Source organism: Podarcis filfolensis, assembly GCF_964270895.1.
Source record: "Podarcis filfolensis genome assembly, chromosome: 9".
NCBI lineage: Eukaryota > Metazoa > Chordata > Lepidosauria > Squamata > Lacertidae > Podarcis > Podarcis filfolensis.
This window is the reverse complement of record NC_139610.1, coordinates 45,598,101-45,618,127: the sequence shown is the minus strand read 5'-3', so window position 1 is coordinate 45,618,127 and position 20,027 is coordinate 45,598,101. Positions and strand designations below refer to the sequence as shown.

Sequence of the window (20,027 nt, the reverse complement as noted above, 5' to 3'; positions counted from 1 at the left end):
TCTCTCTGCGAGCGCTTGTTTTGTGAAATCGATTAGAAGATAAATGCTTGCTGTTAAGGACCCCCCCCCCAAAAGCCACAGCAGGCAGTTGGTGGAAACTCCAAGTGGCTCTCCATTGCGTGTCAAAGACGATCCGGCAAAGGAAAATCAAACCGCGGGGAAAAGAAAAATAAGTAAGGGAAATGTATGTCAAGTTTTCCTTGTTGGCGATGCTTTCCAGAGCAGAAAGGTACCGAAATAGGCAAAGGCGAAAGGGAAAGTCGGCAGCAGGTGGAAATTCCATCTCCACGGAGCAGCTTGTTTATTAGCGTCATGGTTTGCATTGATGACGAGAGGTGATCTCCTCGCTCAGGAGCCGCGACAGGGGAATAGTAACTTTCCGAGGCAGAGATTCCCCGGCAAGCGCCTCGGGAGTGGCAGGGCTCTTCTCTCTGCCTGAGACCGGCGCGCACGCGCGCCCTCGCGCCGAGTCGACTGGAGCGCGGGGTTCTCCCGGGCTCCCTCCCTCCTCCCTCCTCCTCCTCCTCCTCCCTCTTTGCTCCGTGACGACAGCTGCTGGACGTGCGGCACATCCAATGGGCTGCCGCCCTGGGGCTGTGACGGCGAGGCGATTGGTTGGCAGGAGCAGGTCGCTGCGCAAAAACAGAAGAGCCGAGCGCTCCGAGCTCAGAAACTGCCAGCCGAGATCGCGGGAGCTGGAGCTCGGGACGGGAGGCGGGCGGGCGAGCTAGCGCGAGGAGCTGCAGTAGCAGCAGCAGCAGTAGCACTGCTTAGTGAATGTGCATGCAAGCCAGCGAGAAAGAGGCAAAGCAGCCGAGGAGGAGACGGCGGAAGGAAACTGAGCGCAAAGGCATGCAAGGAAGAAGAGCTGGAGATTTAAGAGCATCTCAGCAAAGCCCCGGAGAAATTCAGGGAATTTAAAGTTTGGGGCTGCCGCTTTTCTCCCCATCCTTCCGCTGGCTGTCATATTTTTGTAGCTCTCTTTAAAAAAATGTTTTGAGAGAGGACCTTCCCCGTCTCTCATGCTTTTTTCTTCATCTGAAGGGGGCATGCCCATCGCTTCTTCCCGCAGTCTTCCGCGCTCCCGCTCCGACCAGGAAGCCCAACGGAGGACAATCTTGAAACCGACCAGTTCCTCGGGATTTGCCGTGGCTACCGCTGCCTCCAGCGCCTTTCCGGCTGCCGCGGTGCAGTGCCAGGACTCTGGGAATAAATTAAAGCGGGCTCCTGTGTCTATATAGCCACCTACGTATTGCCTCCAGTTGGTCATTTCTTGCGAAGATCACCGATGAGGTGGGAGCTCGGCTTGGCTCCCTCCCGTGCCCATCTTGGGTGATATTTCTCCTCCCCCCCCCCAGCTACCCCCACCTCAATTTTTAAATTTATTTTAAAGGAAGGCGATGGGGGAGGAAAGAGAACATGAAGGGAAAGGAATCATAAATCCTTTCTAAAGCTCCCATCAATCTCTGGCGCTCCCTCCCCTCCCTCCCTCCCTCCCCGCACAGACACGGTGTTTCTCGAAGGAGGAGGGTTTTTTTTCTTTTCCTGGAGAAGGGGGAAGTGTTAGCGTCGGGGAGGGGGGGAAATCTCTTTTCCCCTTTTGGAGATGGTCGTGCTATTCGTCTTTGCCTTAATCTGGATGGTGGAGGGAGCCCTTTCGCAGCTTCACTACACGGTGCAGGAGGAGCAAGAGCATGGCACTTTCGTGGGGAATATCGCCGAAGATCTGGGCTTGGACATTACAAAACTTTCCGCTCGCCGCTTCCAGACGGTGCCCAATTCGCGGAGCCCTTACCTGGACCTCAACCTGGAGACCGGGGTGCTGTACGTGAACGAGAAGATCGACCGCGAGCAGATCTGCAAGCAGAGTCCGTCGTGCCAGCTGCACCTCGAGGTCTTCCTGGAGAACCCGCTGGAGCTCTTCCGCGTCGAGATCGAAGTGCTGGACATCAACGACAACCCGCCCGCCTTCCCGGAACCCGACCTGACGGTGGAGATCTCGGAGAGCGCCACGCCAGGCACCCGCTTCCCCTTGGAGAGCGCCTTCGACCCGGACGTGGGCACCAACTCGCTGCGCACCTACGAGATCACCCCCAATGGCTACTTCTCGCTGGACGTGCAGACGCAGCCCGACGGCAACCGCTTCGCTGAGCTGGTGCTCTCCAAGCCGCTGGACCGCGAGCAGCAGGCGGTACACCGCTACGTGCTGACGGCCGTAGATGGCGGGCAGCCCCAGCAGCGCACGGGCACAGCCCTGCTCACCATCCGCGTGCTGGACTCCAACGACAACGTGCCCGCCTTCGAGCAGCCCGTCTACACGGTCGCCCTGCCCGAGAACTCGCCACCGGGCACGCTGGTGCTGCAGCTCAACGCCAGCGACCCGGACGAGGGCCAGAATGGCGAGATCATCTACTCTTTCAGCAGCCACATCTCGGCCCGTGCGCGAGAGCTCTTCGGCATCTCGCCGCGCACGGGTCGCCTCGAGGTGAACGGCGAGCTGGACTTCGAGGAGAGCAGCGTGTACCAGGTGTACGTGCAAGCCAAGGACCTGGGCCCCAACGCCGTGCCCGCCCACTGCAAAGTGCTGGTGCGGGTGCTCGACGCCAACGACAACGCGCCCGAGATCAGCTTCTCCACCGTCAAGGAGGCCGTGAGCGAGGCTGCCGCGCCGGGCACCGTGGTGGCTCTGTTTAGCGTGTCCGACCGCGACTCTGAGGAGAACGGGCAAGTGCAGTGCGAGTTGCTGCAGGGCGATGCGCCTTTCCGTCTGAAGAGCTCCTTCAAGAACTACTACACCATCGTCACCGAAGGGCCCCTGGACCGCGAGCAGCCCGGCGGAGACGCCTACACGCTGACGGTGGTAGCCCGGGACCTGGGCGAGCCGGCGCTGAGCACCAGCAAGTCCATCCAGGTGCGCATCAGCGACGTGAACGACAACGCTCCGCGCTTCTCGCAGCCCGTCTACCAGGTGTACGTGAGCGAGAACAACGTGCCTGGCGCGTACATCTACGCCGTGAGCGCCACCGACCGCGACCAGGGCGCCAACGCGCAGCTGGCCTACTCCATCCTTGACAGCCAGATCCAGGGCATGTCGGTGTTCACCTACGTATCCATCAACTCCGAGAACGGCTTCCTGTACGCCTTGCGCTCCTTCGACTACGAGCAGCTCAAGGAGTTCAGCTTCCAAGTGGAAGCCCGCGACGCGGCGGGCGGAGGCGGAGGACCCGACGACCCCGACGTCGAGCAAGCTCTGGCCGGCAACGCGACGGTCAACATCGTAGTGGTGGACCAGAACGACAACGCGCCCGCCATCGTCAGCCCGCTGCCCGGGCGCAATGGCACGCCGGCGCGGGAGGTGCTTCCCCGCGGCGCCGAGCCGGGCTACCTGGTGACCCGCGTGGCGGCCGTGGACGCGGACGACGGCGAGAACGCGCGCCTCACCTACAGCATCGCGCGCGGCAACGAGGCCAGCCTGTTCCGCATGGACTGGCGCACGGGCGAGCTGCGCACCGCGCGCAAGGTGCCCGCCAAGCGCGACGCGCAGCGGCCCTACGAGCTGGTCATCGAGGTTCGCGACCACGGGCAGCCGCCGCTCTCCTCCACCGCCGCCCTGCACGTGGTCTTGGTGGACAGCGCCGTGGAGAGGCAGGGCGCGGGCGCGGGAGGTGGCGGAGGCGGCGCAGGGGCCGGCGGGGGGCTGGGTCCCGGGGGCGCTGGGGGCCCCGGCGGAGAGCACCGGCCAAGCCGCTCGGGGGGCGGTGCCGGCGGCGAGACATCCCTGGACCTGACGCTGATCCTCATCATCGCGCTGGGCTCGGTCTCCTTCATCTTCCTGCTGGCCATGATCGTGCTGGCCGTACGCTGCCAGAAGGAAAAGAAGCTCAACATCTACACGTGCCTGGCCAGCGACTGCTGCCTCAGCTGCTGCTGCTGCTGCCCCTGCTGCAGCCGCCAAGCGCGGGCGCGCAAGAAGAAGCTCAGCAAGTCCGATATCATGCTCGTGCAGAGCTCCAACGTACCCAGCAACCCGGCCCAGGTGCCCGTCGAGGAGTCAGCCAGCTTCGGCTCCCACCACCACAACCAGAACTACTGCTACCAGGTCTGCCTCACCCCCGAGTCGGCCAAGACCGACCTGATGTTCCTCAAGCCCTGCAGCCCTTCCCGCAGCACCGACGCCGAGCACAACCCTTGCGGGGCCATCGTCACGGGATACACCGACCAGCAGCCCGACATCATCTCCAATGGCAGTATATTGTCCAGCGAGGTAAGGCGTCTGGCTGCCCTCGGGGCTTCTCACAACCTAAGGAGCCACTTACTACCAGGGCACTACCCCCCTCCCTTTGCTGTAGCCCTCACTATCTTTTGCTAGACATACAACAGGCCTGCCTTTCCTCCCTGGAACTGCAGGGGGCACATGTTGTTCTCCATACCCATTTTTCCCTCACAACAACCTTTAGAGGTAGACCAGGCTGAATGATGGTCACCAAATGAGCTTCTTGGGTGAGAAGAGTTTTAAGTCTAGGTCTCACCTGCTCCTAGTCTGACACCCTGTTATATCTTACTGGCTCTTGAGCTGTAACAGTTACCAACTATCAGTGTTGGAACCTGATGCACTTAAATCAGGTGGAAGTTCCAAGGTGGTCAAGTGAAGAGTAAACAAATATTTACTCATAAGTAAGTCCCATTGCCTTCTAGGGGGCTTACTCCTGAGCAGCTGCACATACAACTCTCACTCAACTGGTTGCATATTTTTCTCTAATTATTAATGTTCCTACTGGTATTACTACTGGTATTAAGTGTTACTAGCATTGACTTGCCTTATAATCTCCCTGCTCAAATGCTTACAGGTCTCCAGACTGTCATTTATTAATTGGCACTATCAACCTGCTGCTCAGTTCACTTCTCTTAAGTGGGCTGTAGATTACTACTACGGTTGTGGCAAGTAGTAGCAGATGAGTAGTCAGCTGATTTATGCCCTCTCTCCAGCAACACATGCATTTCCAGCCACTGTACTGCCATCAAACTGCAGTGCAGCTTTCCTTCATCTGCACCATCTCTAATTCCTTCACTGTTATTTAGGCTGTAATGATGTGCAGTTACCTGGGGAAAAGCTCCACTGAACATAAGGAGACTTACTTCTGTGTAGACATGCCTTGTCCACCTTCTCTCTCTCTCTCTCTCTCTCTCTCTCTCTCTCTCTCTCAGTCACACTCACACACACACACACCCTCCTAAATATCCATCTTGCTCCATCCTGATGCAGGGCAGGCTACTTGGACAGCTCTGTGTGTTTTGAGGCACCTTTTGGTTTCAGCCAGTAAGTAGCTTCTTTTCAGAGGCAGAAGCAATTGTGCACTGGGGAGCATCTTAGAAATGGTTGCAGCCAAGCGCCCACACTATGTGCATTTGAATGAAGCTAGCCTAGCTTCTTCCTTTTCTGTATCAAAGCAACACAGCCCTGGGTCAGCTGCCAGTTTTTATTTTCCCTCAGTGCAGACCAATCCATGCATGTCAGGGAATTTTTTGCTGTTCGTTTGGTCCTTTAGTTATTTTATTACTCCTTTCAGGAACAGTAAATCTGAAATAGTTTCTGTAATGATGCTTCTATTCAATGCAGTAAAGTTTTTGTGTGTGTGTGTTTTAATTAAAAAGCTACCATTTACATCTCAAAGTGCCTGCCTGTATGATTAAGGTTGTGGGGGGGGAGTGGTGGGGTTTCTTGTGGTTATGAACATCTAACTATCAGGCAGCAGTTTTAATTAATTCAAGAATTAAGGATTTATTAATTAACTTTTCATGACTCTAGCAGAGTGGTTCCATATGAAGCATTTTTTGTTATAAAAGAACCCTCTCAAAAGAATGCAACTGAAAGCTTCTATCAAAGCTTAACATTCTGCCACATTATGCATGTTTTGTGTTACCCTGGTGTGTAAAGAATTTTTGCAGATCGCATAATCTGGACTTAACATTCTTCGATTAAAATGTGGTCTGCTGGGTATTTAATTGAGTGTATACTCTCTGTGTCTATTACTGAGAGAAAACAGTGTTTTGCACCTTGGAGAAGCCAATGAAGAATTTTTGATAATATTTGAAAAATTGTTCTTCTAGAACTTAAGAAGAAATATTCTCCTTGTTCATCTTTTTTTAAATAAATAAATAAATTTGTATTTCTTCTTTCCATATGCTTCAATGAAATACACAGAGGTGTTCAAATTGTAGGTTTATTATTCAGAATAAATAGTACCTCATTTGACATTTTTCACCCATTGCTATTCAATATAGGCATGGAATTCAAGAGTAATCTTTGTTTATTTGCCTTAGGGCTAATATTTCAGTCCTTGCCAATGTAAGGGAAGTAAGGAACTCAGATACACCAGTGATACTTGTTTCTTGGGTATTATATGGCTTAACTATAATGCACTTATAGATCCATTATAATAATTATAGATACATAAACTGGTTTTGCCTGCAAAAAACACACTGGGAGTTCAATTATTTTTTCTAATTATTTTTCTAGACTAAACACCAGCGTGCAGAGCTCAGTTATCTAGTTGATAGACCACGGCGGGTAAACAGGTAGGACCTCCTGATTTCCTAAATTATGGCCCTAATTTTGCACAACCTGAGATGTATTTCAGCAAGTGTGAAGGAGGACGTGGAAATGTGTTTACTGCAGATGTCGAATAATAGCTGGGGAATATAAAAATGAAATTGTTCAGACAGGAACATTAAGCAAAATAAATCGGCCCTGAATGAACACCTTTGAATTATGGCTTTTGGTGGGTCTTGCAGAGATTACCTGAAAAGAGAGTGGAATCTCATTTTGTGCTGGTCTGAAACGTGCCTCAAATACTTATGAGCCTCTCTTCAAGAACTGGCATATAGTATTGACTTCTCTGTGCAGAAATTAGCTTCCCAGTTTAAGCAAATTCAGCCAAATTATTCATAACAACTCTGTAGCACAGGCAGTGTAATAATGGCTACTGACTGTCCAGATGGATTATTAATGCCTGGAAGTACAAGTTTTGTTTCTGATGGAAAGAGCTTCTCAGCAACAGCAACATCAGCAACAGCAACATCAGTGCTGTGAGCGGGAGGTCTGGCTGAGTGCAGCTCCACATGTGGCCATGTGATGGCAGAAGAATGTTTTATGACTTTCCCTTTTTCCTGGGTGTTCAAATATTAAGCGCTTTTTTATGTTTCTAGTTCTGCATTCCAGGAAGCAGACATAGTAAGCTCTAAGGACAGTGGTCATGGAGACAGTGAGCAAGGAGACAGCGATCATGACGCCACTAATCGAGGTCAATCCTCTGGTAAGTCTGATAAGGGGGAATCTAAATATTTGATCTTTTAATAAGCGAGGCAGCAAGGGCAATTACAGATAGATAAATAAATAATAGGCCTGAAAGTAATGGGATACAGAGTGTTTGTTGTCTTTTTCTGCAGATGCATGGATGGGTTTTAAGAGTGTTCCATTTAATACATATTTATGTGTGTGTGATTTTAAAAAACACACACACCACAACCTTGGCTTCCTATTGAGAGCTACAGAGTTTTGCTATGTTAATCTGTGTGGTGGACTTTCCTTGCCTATTAGAGGTACAGAGGTACTGACACATTTGGGAGCAGGCAGAAAAAGATCTTCTGAAAAGCTGTTGAGAAGATTTCAAAGCAGTTTGCAGCATCAACTGGATAGCTGGCTTTGTTGAGTGATGCACAAGGAGTGTGCCCCTAGGGGTTTGAATGAGAAAGAGCGAGGCAGCAAAAGAGTCATGATTGAATGGCAGTTGGATGGTGAAGGTTTGTGTGTGTACATGTGTGTGGTGATCAGTAGCATCTCACAGGGTATCTTGAATATGTGATGCCTTGCACTTGCAGGATGGTACTTTCTATCTCGTTAACCTGGCTTTTATAAGCCAATAAGTGGACTGCATCTAATTGTGATATTTGGATTCATGATTGTGTGGTACATGGTGATTTGATCTTCATCGGCTTCTGGATGAAAAGAGAGCATAGTCTTGTGGTGGAGCTGCTTCCACCAGTTTGAGAGGAGCAAAGATTCTTTTGGCATTTACGTGGCTGTTATGCACACCCTACAGTATTCAGTGCCAGCTGTTTCTGAATTGTCACCAGCTGAGGTCTTGGAATCCAATCTTTGCATTAATAATGGTCAAGTCACAAAAGTTCAAGGGGCCTCCTGTTGGTTGTTACAGCCACACCGTTCAAGGTGATCCTCTGAGGAAGTGTGTATGTCTTGCTTTCCTCTCTTGCTAGAACAGCCTTCCTCAGCTGGGTCCCTTCCAAATGTTTTGGACTACATCTCCCATGAGCCCCAGCCAGTGCTGGCTAGAGCTGATGGGAGCTGTAGCCCAAACCATCTGGAGAGAGGACATGAAGGTGAATCCCACCCTACTCAATTTCCTCAGAAGCACTGAGAGACTGAGTGGAGGCTGGCTGGTTGGTTTTCCAGCCCTTTGCTCTTCCAAGTGTGTTGTTTCTTTTGCTACGAGAAGCCTGGGCGTGTTGTAAGATGGGGTTGGGTGGGGGGAGAGAGGAAAGCCTGTTCAAGGGCTGCTTTATATTACTGCAAGTCATTAATATGCAGACCTAATGAGACTTGCGGAAAGCCAAGAGCCTCTGAGCTCCCTGCTCCTTGCAGGGCTTCATGCTTAGTGAACAGAGCATCTATTTTGTGTCTGGGAACCTGACAACAAACCAGCTCTTGCCAGAAGTTTACATCGGAACACAGAGCCGCTCTCTCTCCCCCGCTCCTCTTTTCTCTCTATATATCTGGCATAAGGTCCCCCCTACCCCCTACCCCCGACTTCCAGATATGTGCATTTTAGGCTCCTTCCTCCTCCAAGCTACCCCTAGTTCCTTTGCATCATTTCAGAGGCAGCAGTGCTCAAGCATGATAAAATCCCCCTTTGCCCTCATCTCCCTGTCTGCTTCCTTCCAACCCCCTCCCAACACACATTTTATTGCGGTACTCATCTCTCTGAACATTTCAATCAGTTTATTCTCTCAACATAATGAACCATAATAACCAAATAGGAGAGAAAAGAATAAACATCTGTACAAAGGCCTGGAATGGAGAGGCAGAATGCGGGAATATAATCATCGTAATGCACATCAAGCAAAAAGCCATTTTAGTTGAGAAGCATGTACCAGTGTACTACACTTAGCTTTTTGTTGTTGCTGTTCTCTGTGTGTTTTTAATGGATTATCTGAAATTAGGGTATTTATGATGACCTGAGACTTTTTATCTGTTCTTGCATTGCCCTAATGCATTGATGCTATTTATTTCACAACATAGGGTCCAAACTTTAAAGGCTTCATTTTGTTTTAATCTAGTTATTTGTGATTTCAACACCAAAACCAAACAAGCTAAAATGCTTGAATTTAAACCAATTCTGATCCATTTACTTAAAAAAATGCATGGTCTGTGGTATTCTTGACTTGTAGACTTGCCTGTTAAATTACAGGCTTGCGCAAATAAAGTGGAGAGGAATAAATTATATTGAACAATTTCTTTTGAGTCTAATTAGATTTAACATTTTGAATTGAAACTTTGACTTAAGTTAATAATTGAAATAACCAGTTTTGAGAAATTACTGCTAGGCATTTATGGCTATCACTTTGCATAAGGATTTTTGCGGTATACTGACACTGTGTGAATCCGTATTCATGGAGTGTCCTGGAATATCTCACCTTACTCCTGTGACTTTGGGATACATATATTAAGCTCTTTGATAAATGCAAGACTTTCATTTTCTTCAAATAGGTCACGTTTTCCCTAGCACCCTTTCTAACAAGTGGATCCTGCTTTCACTCTCACTCCCGTCCATTTTGCCTGGTTTATTCTGTGAAAGAGAGGGAACTAGTTTTCTTTGAACTTCAGTAGCTAACAACGATCTAGAGGAGTGTTCAAGTGCACTATATATTTTCTCTCATATATAGATAGAGATAGATATGAATGAAAAACAACAAAATTAAACTGCATTGAAGAAGGCTCTATATACGATGCAGCCAAATAGTAATATGTAAATAAATGAATTCAGTTAAGTGTTTCAGGCTCCAACTTCATCAGTATTCTAAATACAAAAAATAAGAGGCTGAAGCTGGAATACTTAACTATCCCCATCTTCTTATCAACTTATTTACATATACAGGTGTGTGTGCTTGCATTATTTATTTATGGATGTAGAAGTTGTTCCATCCGTAGCAAATGACCACAATGTCTTTCTAATCCCCGCTTCCACTTTTGCTTTTAAAAATAGTTCATTTTCACTCTTAACATTGTTACTACATGTCTTCTAATGCTGCTCTCTCGCTTCACATTTTGCTTGTTTTACTGATTCTGTTTAGTTTCATCTCATTCCAGAAGTGCTTGCATAATAGCACTGCATCAGTGATCTAAAACTGCTAATAAATGAAGTCACCTGGAAATTAATAATAAAAAAATACATAAACTCTCAAGCCCTTTTCATTTATGCCCTGTGTCTAGCATCAGGTAGAAGAAAATGCTGCAGTGTTCACTTTAGAGATGTCAGGTGTTTGTGGCAAGCTTGGAGAAAATGGTTCTTAGGGTAATGCCAGCAGGGATGCATAGCAACCATGGACCTGGTGTGAATCCTGTCTCTTGCATGGTGAATTCACTAGATAGCCTTAGGCAAGCCATTCACAGCATCTAACTCCTCATCTTCAAATATGCACACAGTATACTTAGGTACACCCGCAGGATTGCTGTAAGTGTTTCAGCTCGATAATCCTTGTGAAGTGTTGGGAAATAATATACAAATATTAAAGGTTGTATACAGTTGGTGTCCCGCAGTTGATGGAAGGCAGTTAGTGGACCAGAGAGGGAGGTGATTCCCGCTATAGCTCCCTGTGTCCCCAGGTCTTCTCCATAGGGCCCACCAAAACCCTGAAGCAAGATTTGGAGAGAAATGGGGGCCAAAAATTACCTCCTTCCCCATTCCACTGACAGAAGCCTTCTGTTAGCTGATGGATACCAGTTGGTATCCTTAGAATACCACCCTTAGAATATGCTATATACAGCTACTAAATATACCCAGATTTCCCCTTTTTCATTAAGTGTTTCTGCACAACAACCCATTACCTAATGCAACTAAGCTTAACAGTGCCGTCCTATAGATGTATAGTCATTGAGTTAAATGGAGCTTGCTTCCAGATAAGTGGGTATATGATTGCCTCCTTAGTACATGTAATTGAAGGAATCCCAGATTATTTCCCTATGTAGAAAGGGAAAGCGGGTTGGAACAACCTCCCTATGAAGCCAGGCTACAAAGTTTGGGGCTTTTAAATGTGGTGGTGGTGGGGAAGTCAGCAAGGGACATGATTTCGTGGTATCAAATTATTTTTGGTGGGAAGAAAGTGGATAAAAGTTTTTCTCACTCTCTTATACTGCTGGAACCCAGTCCCCTTCAACAAACCTGAATTTTGGAATACAGTGGTACCTCAGGTTAAGAACTTAATTCGTTCTGTAAGTCTGTTCTTAACCTGAAACTGTTCTTAACCTGAAGCACCACTTTAGCTAATGTGGCCTCCTGCTGCCGCTGCGTCGCTGCTGCACGATTTCTGTTCTCATCCTGAAGCAAAGTTCTTAACCCAAGGTAATATTTCTGGGTTAGCGGAGTCTGTAACCAGAAGCGTATGTAACCCGAGGTACCACTGTACAGTACTTGGGAAGGACAAAAGGAAGCACTTCTTCACACATCCTATAGTTGAATGATGGCATGTGCTACTGCAAGATGTAGTGATGGCCACCAATCTGGCTTTGGACAGCTTGAAAAGGGAGGAATTTGCAGAGGATAAGGCTATTAGTCATATTCAAGGAGGGTGCCAACAACAAGGAAGATAAGACTGTCAGTGACTACTTGCCACTTGTTCTACTGAACACCAGTTGCTAGGGATCATGTGTAGGAGAGTGCTGCTTGGTTGTATTTAAGTATTTAAGTAGACTCAGTGAAATTAATGAGTCTAACTTAGTTATAGCCATTAACTTGAATGGGTCTATGTTGAGTAGGACTAGCATCTTCCCAGTGTGTTTATGTCCTGCTTATGGGCTTCCTATAGACATCTGGTGAGCCACTATGAAAACAGAATGTGTCATCCAGCAGGGCTTCTCTTATTTTCTTACGTTCTGTTTATACTGCCTGAATTTCCATCCCTCTGTGTTGAATTACAGATTGTAAACTCACTGGACATGGCTTTGCCTTCTTGTACTCTGTAAAGCATCATGGACACCGATGGCTTTATACCAGTACAACATAATACTATATGTATTTTGTTTCCTGAAAGATGGAATGGTATATGATCTAAACAAAAGAGTCCAATTCCCTGCTGTAACTCACTGAAGTATTTGATTGAGATCAATTACAGCTCAGGAAAATCGTTGGACTGTTCAGTATATTCCCCGCATAAATGTTTTTATTGGGGTTTTAGAGGGGGGAGGAATCTCAAGAGTCTAAAATAAAAAGTAAAAAAAAAAACAAAACCCAACAGGAGGAGTACAACAAAAGGAGAGAGAGAGGGTTGGGGGAAAAGACCTCAAAGTCAACAAATGAATCCTCATGCCGTAATTTTAGTGTAGACAATAAATTTGACACAAAGTAAGGGTGCTAGATTGTGACTTCAGGTGATATAATTGTGGTAGCTTTTGGCAGGAATTGCTCCATTAAAGAAACACTTTCTGCATGTAGAATTATCTCCTGAAGATAAATCTTTTTAGGAGTGCATCTAGTGGCGTATGTATGCCTTTCTCTTGGTGTGTGTGTGGGGGGGGGGGGGTTGGGGTTTAATCCATGAGTAATTAAGTTCTTGGCTTCTCTTCTGAGACTTCCAGCATAGGTGCTAAGTACCACTCTCTGTGTTTGTTTGCATTTATGCTGTGTGATATGAGCACCTGTCTGCCAGGACTTGGACCTCAGCCACCACCTCATTGCGTCTAGATGTTCACGAAATAAACATACAAAGAGTATGCTGACTTGAGAAGGCTAGATTTTTCATAGGGAAAGAAAAAGGCAAGGGATCTTCTCAAACTTGAACATAGCTACAGTACAGATTTTTTTTTAAAAAATGGACTTGGATTGTAGACAAAATTTATGGCTTTGCTTTTGGGCACAGATGTGAATGAAACAGGGACAGAGTGACTGTCCAGTGTGTGATTGGCTGTACTGCAAGGATTTATGTTTAGTTTTTGTTTTTAAATCTTTGCTTGCATCTGAGCATCTTAAGGGAATTGCCATTAAAAAGCCAATGACCAAGGGGTGTGTGTGTGGATTCTCTTGTCAAGGGATTTAAGGAACAATTCTTAGCTGCTCAGATAAGAACCAACAGGGTTCAATTCTAGGAATTGGAAAGAGAATTGCATTGCTGTTACTGTGTGGAGAATGAGAAATGAAAATGCCAAAATTCCAAAGGAGCATAGATAGCTATTTCTTATTTTTCATCCCAGGTTGTTCCTTGATTTGAATATCATTTTGGTGCTTTTATTTCTAGGAAGACTTTTGTATCTTTTAGTTGTTTTCCTGTAGATGCTATCCTTAAGATTGTTCACAATCCACTGGTCTAGATTCTGTCATGACGTTACTGTAATATCTAGAAAACCTTGCGGTGACATAGAGCACAGATGGAAAAGCATGCATGTAGTTGAAAACAAACTTTGAAGACTACTTTTGCTGCCAAAGAGCTGGGAAGTGCCTTTTATTATTTAAAAATGTAACTGTTTTGGAGAAAGTAGGTGCAGTTGGCGGGTGGGAGGAGGGGAGGAGGAAAGAAAGTCTGGCATACTTATTACTTACAGTTGCAATTTTTAATTGGATAATTAGAGACTGATACTTTGAAGATTATTCAAAATCTCTAGAGGCTTTCTGTGCATACTTTTCTCTTTCTCTTCTTAATTTAATTTAATCAAGAAGGAACAAATCTCAAAAATACCTAACGTTTGAGAGCAAATCATGTTATTTCATGTAAACTTGAATGCCTTATAAAGGCTTCGTTATTGTGAATAGCTAGACTGCTTTAGCCCCATTGAATTCAATGGGATTGCACTTCCACACATAGTTAAAACCTACTTCCCTGTTTAACTTCTCTTGCAAATTTGGTGTTGACTGCGGGAGGAGTTTCAAACATACCCCTTTGTTACTTCAATCAATACTACTGTTGACCATAGTCTTTATAATCATGGCCTTTTTGGTTTCCCTAGTTTATGCCCCATGATATGGCTAGTGGCAGTGGAAATTGTTCAGAAATATAGATGGAGTGTGAGGGACAAATTGTTTGTTTGCTCGTGTTTTTTGTTTATAACAAATGAGATATACTGAGGGATATTATTGACAAGTAACTTGTACTAGAAGAACCCTTTTGGCACAGCCATTGAAAATCCATAACTCTCATTTACTTTTAAAATCCCAGTTTAACATGTAATGGAAATTTTTCCTTTTTTCCAAATTCAATTACCATTTTTAATTCAATCTCCCCCAATGTAGATTTGGCAGTAATAATAGATAAGTTAGCAGAGAGAGACTGCACATCATGTTAGATTTATGACAAAGTTGAGATAGAAGTGTTTGAGTGACTGAACATTTCCTTTATATATAAATCAGTAACGGGATTCTTGGTTTATTGAGAAGTTCAGAGGAAGCAACCACTTCCTCAGTCCTTGGCAGGCCTCTTTTGCACTGAATTTTACCAAATAGTGAACAAGCTGTATTTTAGTGGTAAATCAACAAGTGTTGGTGATAACACCAGCCATTCATTGACTAGTTGTTTATTTCTTGCAAAATAGCTCTCCAAGTCTAAAGAAATGTATAATTACTATGATTTCTGGAACATCATATGCCACAAACATGTTTATTTGGTTTTGCTGGGTTTTTGTTTGTTTGCAAGAGGAGAAGTTACCCACATTCAGTCTTTTGGGGTGGTACAGGCTATAAATGTAATGAAATAGATGGTATATGAAACCCAACCTAACACTGTAGCAGTTGCCCTCTATCCTAAATACACACTCCAGGCCATAAAAAGACTTTTGGTGACATTGCATAAATGGAAAATGGTATTATAAAACTTAAAGAAACTGGTTTTGTGCTTGGTGGTTTTAAATCACTTATTTGAAGCCACTATGCTTAAAATCTGTCAGTTTTATGACTGATTGTTTCTACATCTGTCTTCAGAGCTGTTTCAGAAAACAAAACTGCAATGCAATAGTACAATAGACATGGTGCATAACAACAATTATAATATTCCTACTACACAATGCAACAATTCATTCAAAATATATCAAAGAAAATTAAGACAGCATATAAAGCAGGTGCCTGGGAACCAAATGTGGCCCACCGGGCCTCTGTAGGTGGTCCTTGGGATTCAGGCCACACCCCTTCCCCAGGCTCCACCCCTCACTGAACCTTCTCTGCATCCTCCTCTTGTGGTTTTACCTGTGACAATACGTCTTGCTTGCCTAGATGGAAGGTGGAGAGTGGCGTGTATTGCCACACACCCCACTGGTACGTGGCTCCCAGAAGGTCACTCTTGAGATATTGTGGCCCTTGGGTTGCAAGAAGATTCCACATTCCTGGCATAAATTACAAAGAGGCATATGACAAACTATGAAAATAACCCTAAGGCAATGAGATTAGTATCTAGCCACCCCCTTCCCCAATTTCTGTCCTTCTGTCTTCTTCTGATAAAGCCTCCTTAGACAGGAGTGCCTGGCATGCTCTGGTCCATGGGGTCACGAAGAGTCGGACACGGCTAAACGACTAAACAACAACAAGGCAGGAGAATGGGCATAGCAGGTGGAAGCAGACATTCCCTGATGGTAGATACAGTCTCTCTTTCTGTAAAGTAGAGCACAAAGCCAAATCTTGTTTCTTCCTCTAAAAGGTTTTCATTATTAAATATTACATGAGAGTGACAGAATGTGCAATCCTAAACACACCAGTTAGGGTATAGGTCTCATTGAATACAGTGTGACATGCTTCAGAGTAAACGTGCATAAGATTGCTAGCTTGCCATAAAACTACATTGCAAAGAAACAAAAAAAAAAACACCCCAGAGCCAATTCAATTCCCAGACACTGAGCAATTCACAATCTCTCTGTTTACTGAATCTATGCATCACCAGCTGTGCTTCTATTGCTCCAATTCTAGGTCATTATGACACCATGAAGAAACACCTGTTAGAAACCATTTGGTAAAATGTCACCCTGTTATAGACTGTTTAAAAATGGGAGAATGCACAACTTGAATTAAAGTCTGCATTTTTGCCAGTGCAATTTCTAAACCAGAATCTTCATTTCTCTTTATTGTATTGTAGGATATAATGGTCTGATCATTTCAGTCTTCAAGGTTTGGGTGGGAGAGACATTTTGTTTCTCCTATTGCTAAACAATTGGGGTTTTGTTGGCTTTATGCTAACAAAAACACATTTGCTAGCACAAGGAGAGCCACCCAGTTTTCACCACTGGATTTGGCAGTAGAAGTTGGTGGAAACCAGGTCTTGAAGAAACACTTTTGGTTGTGCAACCTGCCATTGGCTACAACCCTTAAATCCATGCTTGCCTAACCTACGTTGTGTGTGTGTGTGGGTGTGTGGATGTGTTATGATATGACTCAGGCAAAGTTTAGCACTTGAATCACAAACATTATACCCCTGGGAGTAGGGCCCATTGAAATCATAGTAGTGTTTCTGTGCAGAACAGCATTTTAAAAGTTCCTGTGGCTGATATCCAACATTAGTCATGTTTTGGGCAGACCCATTGAAATCAATGCACGAAAGTAACTTCAGTCTGTTGTTTCAGTGGGTCTATTCTGAATGTCACTTGGTTGGATAGCACCTGTTATTATCAGTTACCTGATGACATGGGAACTTAAAGTGCTTAACTAGGGTTTGATTATACCTATTTATAGTAGCTACTGCATAGTTTCCTATTTTGCATTATACTATATTATTGCACAGCATTGTACAACATGTTTAATTCACTGCATTTAGCAGCGAAAATCAAAGGAGTTTAGAATTTCATAGATGTTTCACAACTGCAAACAGGTAGTTTTGAATTGGGGGAGGAATGACCTAGACAAGGAATATAATATAGTTTTACTTGTTTTCTCATATCTTTGTGTCAGTTTCCAAAATTGAAATTTATTTTCAGAAGCCTTTTTGAACAAATACAGAGATTGTGACTGTCATGAAACTTGAAATCCTTCTGGATAATATTATGACTTATTTCTTTATATTTGCTTCATTTTTTATGAAATATAAATGTTAAGCTATGTTTTAAAAATCAGCTTTGCAATTGCAATATCTGCTGGAAAGTTACTAGTTGGATTTATTATATAAAGAGAGGAATATTGCTGGAGAAATGTTGAAAATGTCTCAGAATGCCTTTTCTGTCCACCCCTTTTCTTTAACCATTGTGTCAGCAAAGAAATAAGCTAGCCATTTATTTCACAAACCATTTGTATGTCTCGGATGCTATTCCTCCCCTAAATCTTTAATCCCAGCTGCCGTTCACGTTTGCATTCCTCAACAGCTCACCGATTAGTAATTTACTTCCAGACTTCTGCATAGCAATTATCAGTAGAAGGTTACAGTCAAATCCAGACTTTGTATTGCACAAAGCTTAATTTAAAATAAAACTGTCATTATAAAGTGAGATTAATCTTGAGACAAATCCCCTTGTGTTTCTGTAGTTATCAAGCACTTGTTGGTAATTGGGTGGGATACCTTATTTGCAGAAAATTTGCTAAGACACTGCTTCTACTTATAAAAGCTGCAGCAGAATTCTTAATATGAATCTTTCCTTGGAGGGTAGTGTGGGTGGGGATAGCTGATACTGACTTAGGACAGTGGCTACATAGTCTTTTCTATTGCATTAAAAATAGTAGACATTTCTCATCAGGAAAATGTAATCTGTAGGAACCAGCTGCCATTCTCGAATCCTGACACAGAGGAGCTGTACACTTTAAAGGTCTTGTGGCAGATTATTCCTTTCTCTGCAGTCCGCAGCCTGCCAACTGACTTGCAAGGCTGCCATGATGCAATGCCAGTGAGTCTTGGCTCTAGGTTTGGGAAATGACGATCTGCAGCTTACAGTGATGAACATCTGATGGTGGCCAGGCTGTGTGGATCATTTTGTTGGTGTTGAACAGTATCTTTAGTGTTAATGAGTTTTGGTGTTTTGTTGGAGCGGTAAGCTTTGTGTTAGGGAAGGGGGGGGGGTGATTTTATTGCTGTTGTTGTCCAGCCAAGTCAACACGAGGCTTTCTTCCACTGTTACATGTACAAATTCAGCTCTAAAACCTTTCAGTTCTTTCTCCAAGCAAAGCCATGAAAAACAACTTTTGACCACTGAATTCTTAAGCATGCAGTAATATCACTCTTGAGCAAACATTGGTTATTCCATTCCACTCTTAACGACTTCAGCCATCACTGCTCCTTCGAGAAACCTGTCCTAGTGCCTTAAAGGAATCAGTCTATTGAAATGCCCATCGGAAGATAGTCTCACTTGTCATTTAGAATTCTAATAGCTTTAAAGGATTTGTAAGCAAACAGTTTCATGTTGGCAGGGACCAGTGTTTGCTGGTATAGAGTAAGCATTAACACGTTTGTCAATAGTATCTGGATCTGTGTCGCATCAGGCTTCAGCTACCCTTAGTGCCACTAATTAGAGTAATTTCACAATAGGCTTTTTTTTTATAGCTACTAATGTAGCTTAAGGGACTGTAAAGTAGATGGTAGCAGAAAAAATAACTTGGAAGAAATGGTGCCAAAGGCTGGCTCTTTTAGGTCGTGTTCCTTCCTCCAAAATAAAGTCCTTAATCTTTAGCCTATCTGTATATTGACATTTTCCACTAGCCAAATAAGTGGAATTTCATTCCACTTAGTTACATCCCTTTCTCATCTTTCCTCCCCACTATGCCACCCTTTTTGTGTCATACTAACCCCTTGTTGACGATTGTTGGGCATCAAGCCACTGCCATTACCATCAAACACAGTGGGACCAGCTCCCAGATAGCTTGATGGAGGAAGTTCGCAAGATTTTATTATATATATAATAACAATCTTTCCTGTCATCTTATGCTTGCTTTGCCATTTGTGGAGCGTTCTAGCACTTCCTTTCTTTTTAAATGAAGGTGCTGTCTTTTGAAGACTGAATGATCAGATTCTTTATTGGGAGAATGAAGGTGATGAAAAAAACACACCCAGCTCCTTTTTGATCACCATACATCTATCAGCAGCTGGTCATGATGCTGAAGATTATATCTACAGTTTTTCTCTCTTTCCTGCTTGTAGGCATGGATCTCTTCTCTAATTGCACGGAGGAATGTAAAGCCTTGGGCCACTCGGATCGGTGCTGGATGCCCTCTTTTGTCCCTTCTGATGGACGCCAAGCTGCGGATTACCGCAGCAATCTTCATGTGCCCGGTATGGACTCTGTTCCAGACACTGAAGTGTTTGAAACACCAGAAGCCCAGCCAGGGGCAGAGAGGTCCTTCTCCACCTTTGGCAAAGAGAAGGCCCTTCACAGCACTCTGGAGAGGAAGGAACTGGATGGACTGCTGTCTAATACACGAGCGCCTTACAAACCACCATATTTGAGTAAGTACTGTTCAAAAGGCTGCTAGAGAGTTTTCCCTTGATGGGAATAAAGCTCCATTCCCCAGGGTGCTTGCTAGGAATAGAACAGTATACCAGAGGCAATGGGGGGAAGAAGCCCTGAATCCCTTTGGATTAAGAACCACTGAAGAGAACAATGTTGATATATTATTATTATTTTTTTAAAGAAAATGCCTATGGCATTTTAAGTTTGTAACTTCTAGGACCTTGTTGAAGATGGATTTGTTTTTTTTTTAAATGCTGTTTTTGGAACTGTTGCCCTAGTGATTTTTTAAAAAGTAAATAGTTAGCAAGACAAGTAATTCCTCACATTTGTAAGCTGTTTGTGGTGCTTCTTCATTGGGACTACTTGTGGTACCAAACTTGTTTTGTACCCAACAGCTGCT

At 44.8% G+C, this 20,027-nt stretch overlaps 1 protein-coding gene across 9 annotated transcripts in view; it reads left to right on the top strand.

The window, feature by feature from the left end:
* Positions 1 to 675: 675 nt before the first annotated feature.
* Positions 676 to 20,027, top strand: part of PCDH10 (protocadherin 10) — a 54,524-nt gene continuing 35,172 nt past the window's right edge. For 5 of the 9 annotated variants that reach the window (XM_083571086.1, XM_083571085.1, XM_083571084.1 and 2 more), the window contains exons 1-4: positions 676 to 4,264; positions 6,518 to 6,576; positions 7,207 to 7,313; positions 19,318 to 19,623. In XM_083571086.1, the coding sequence (XP_083427212.1) occupies positions 1,607 to 4,264; positions 6,518 to 6,576; positions 7,207 to 7,313; positions 19,318 to 19,623 (3,130 nt within the window). In that variant the 5' untranslated portion in view covers positions 676 to 1,606. The remainder of the gene's footprint in view (positions 4,265 to 6,517; positions 6,577 to 7,206; positions 7,314 to 19,317; positions 19,624 to 20,027) is intronic. The other 4 variants (XM_083571090.1, XM_083571089.1, XM_083571088.1 and 1 more) reach the window with 1 other exon arrangement.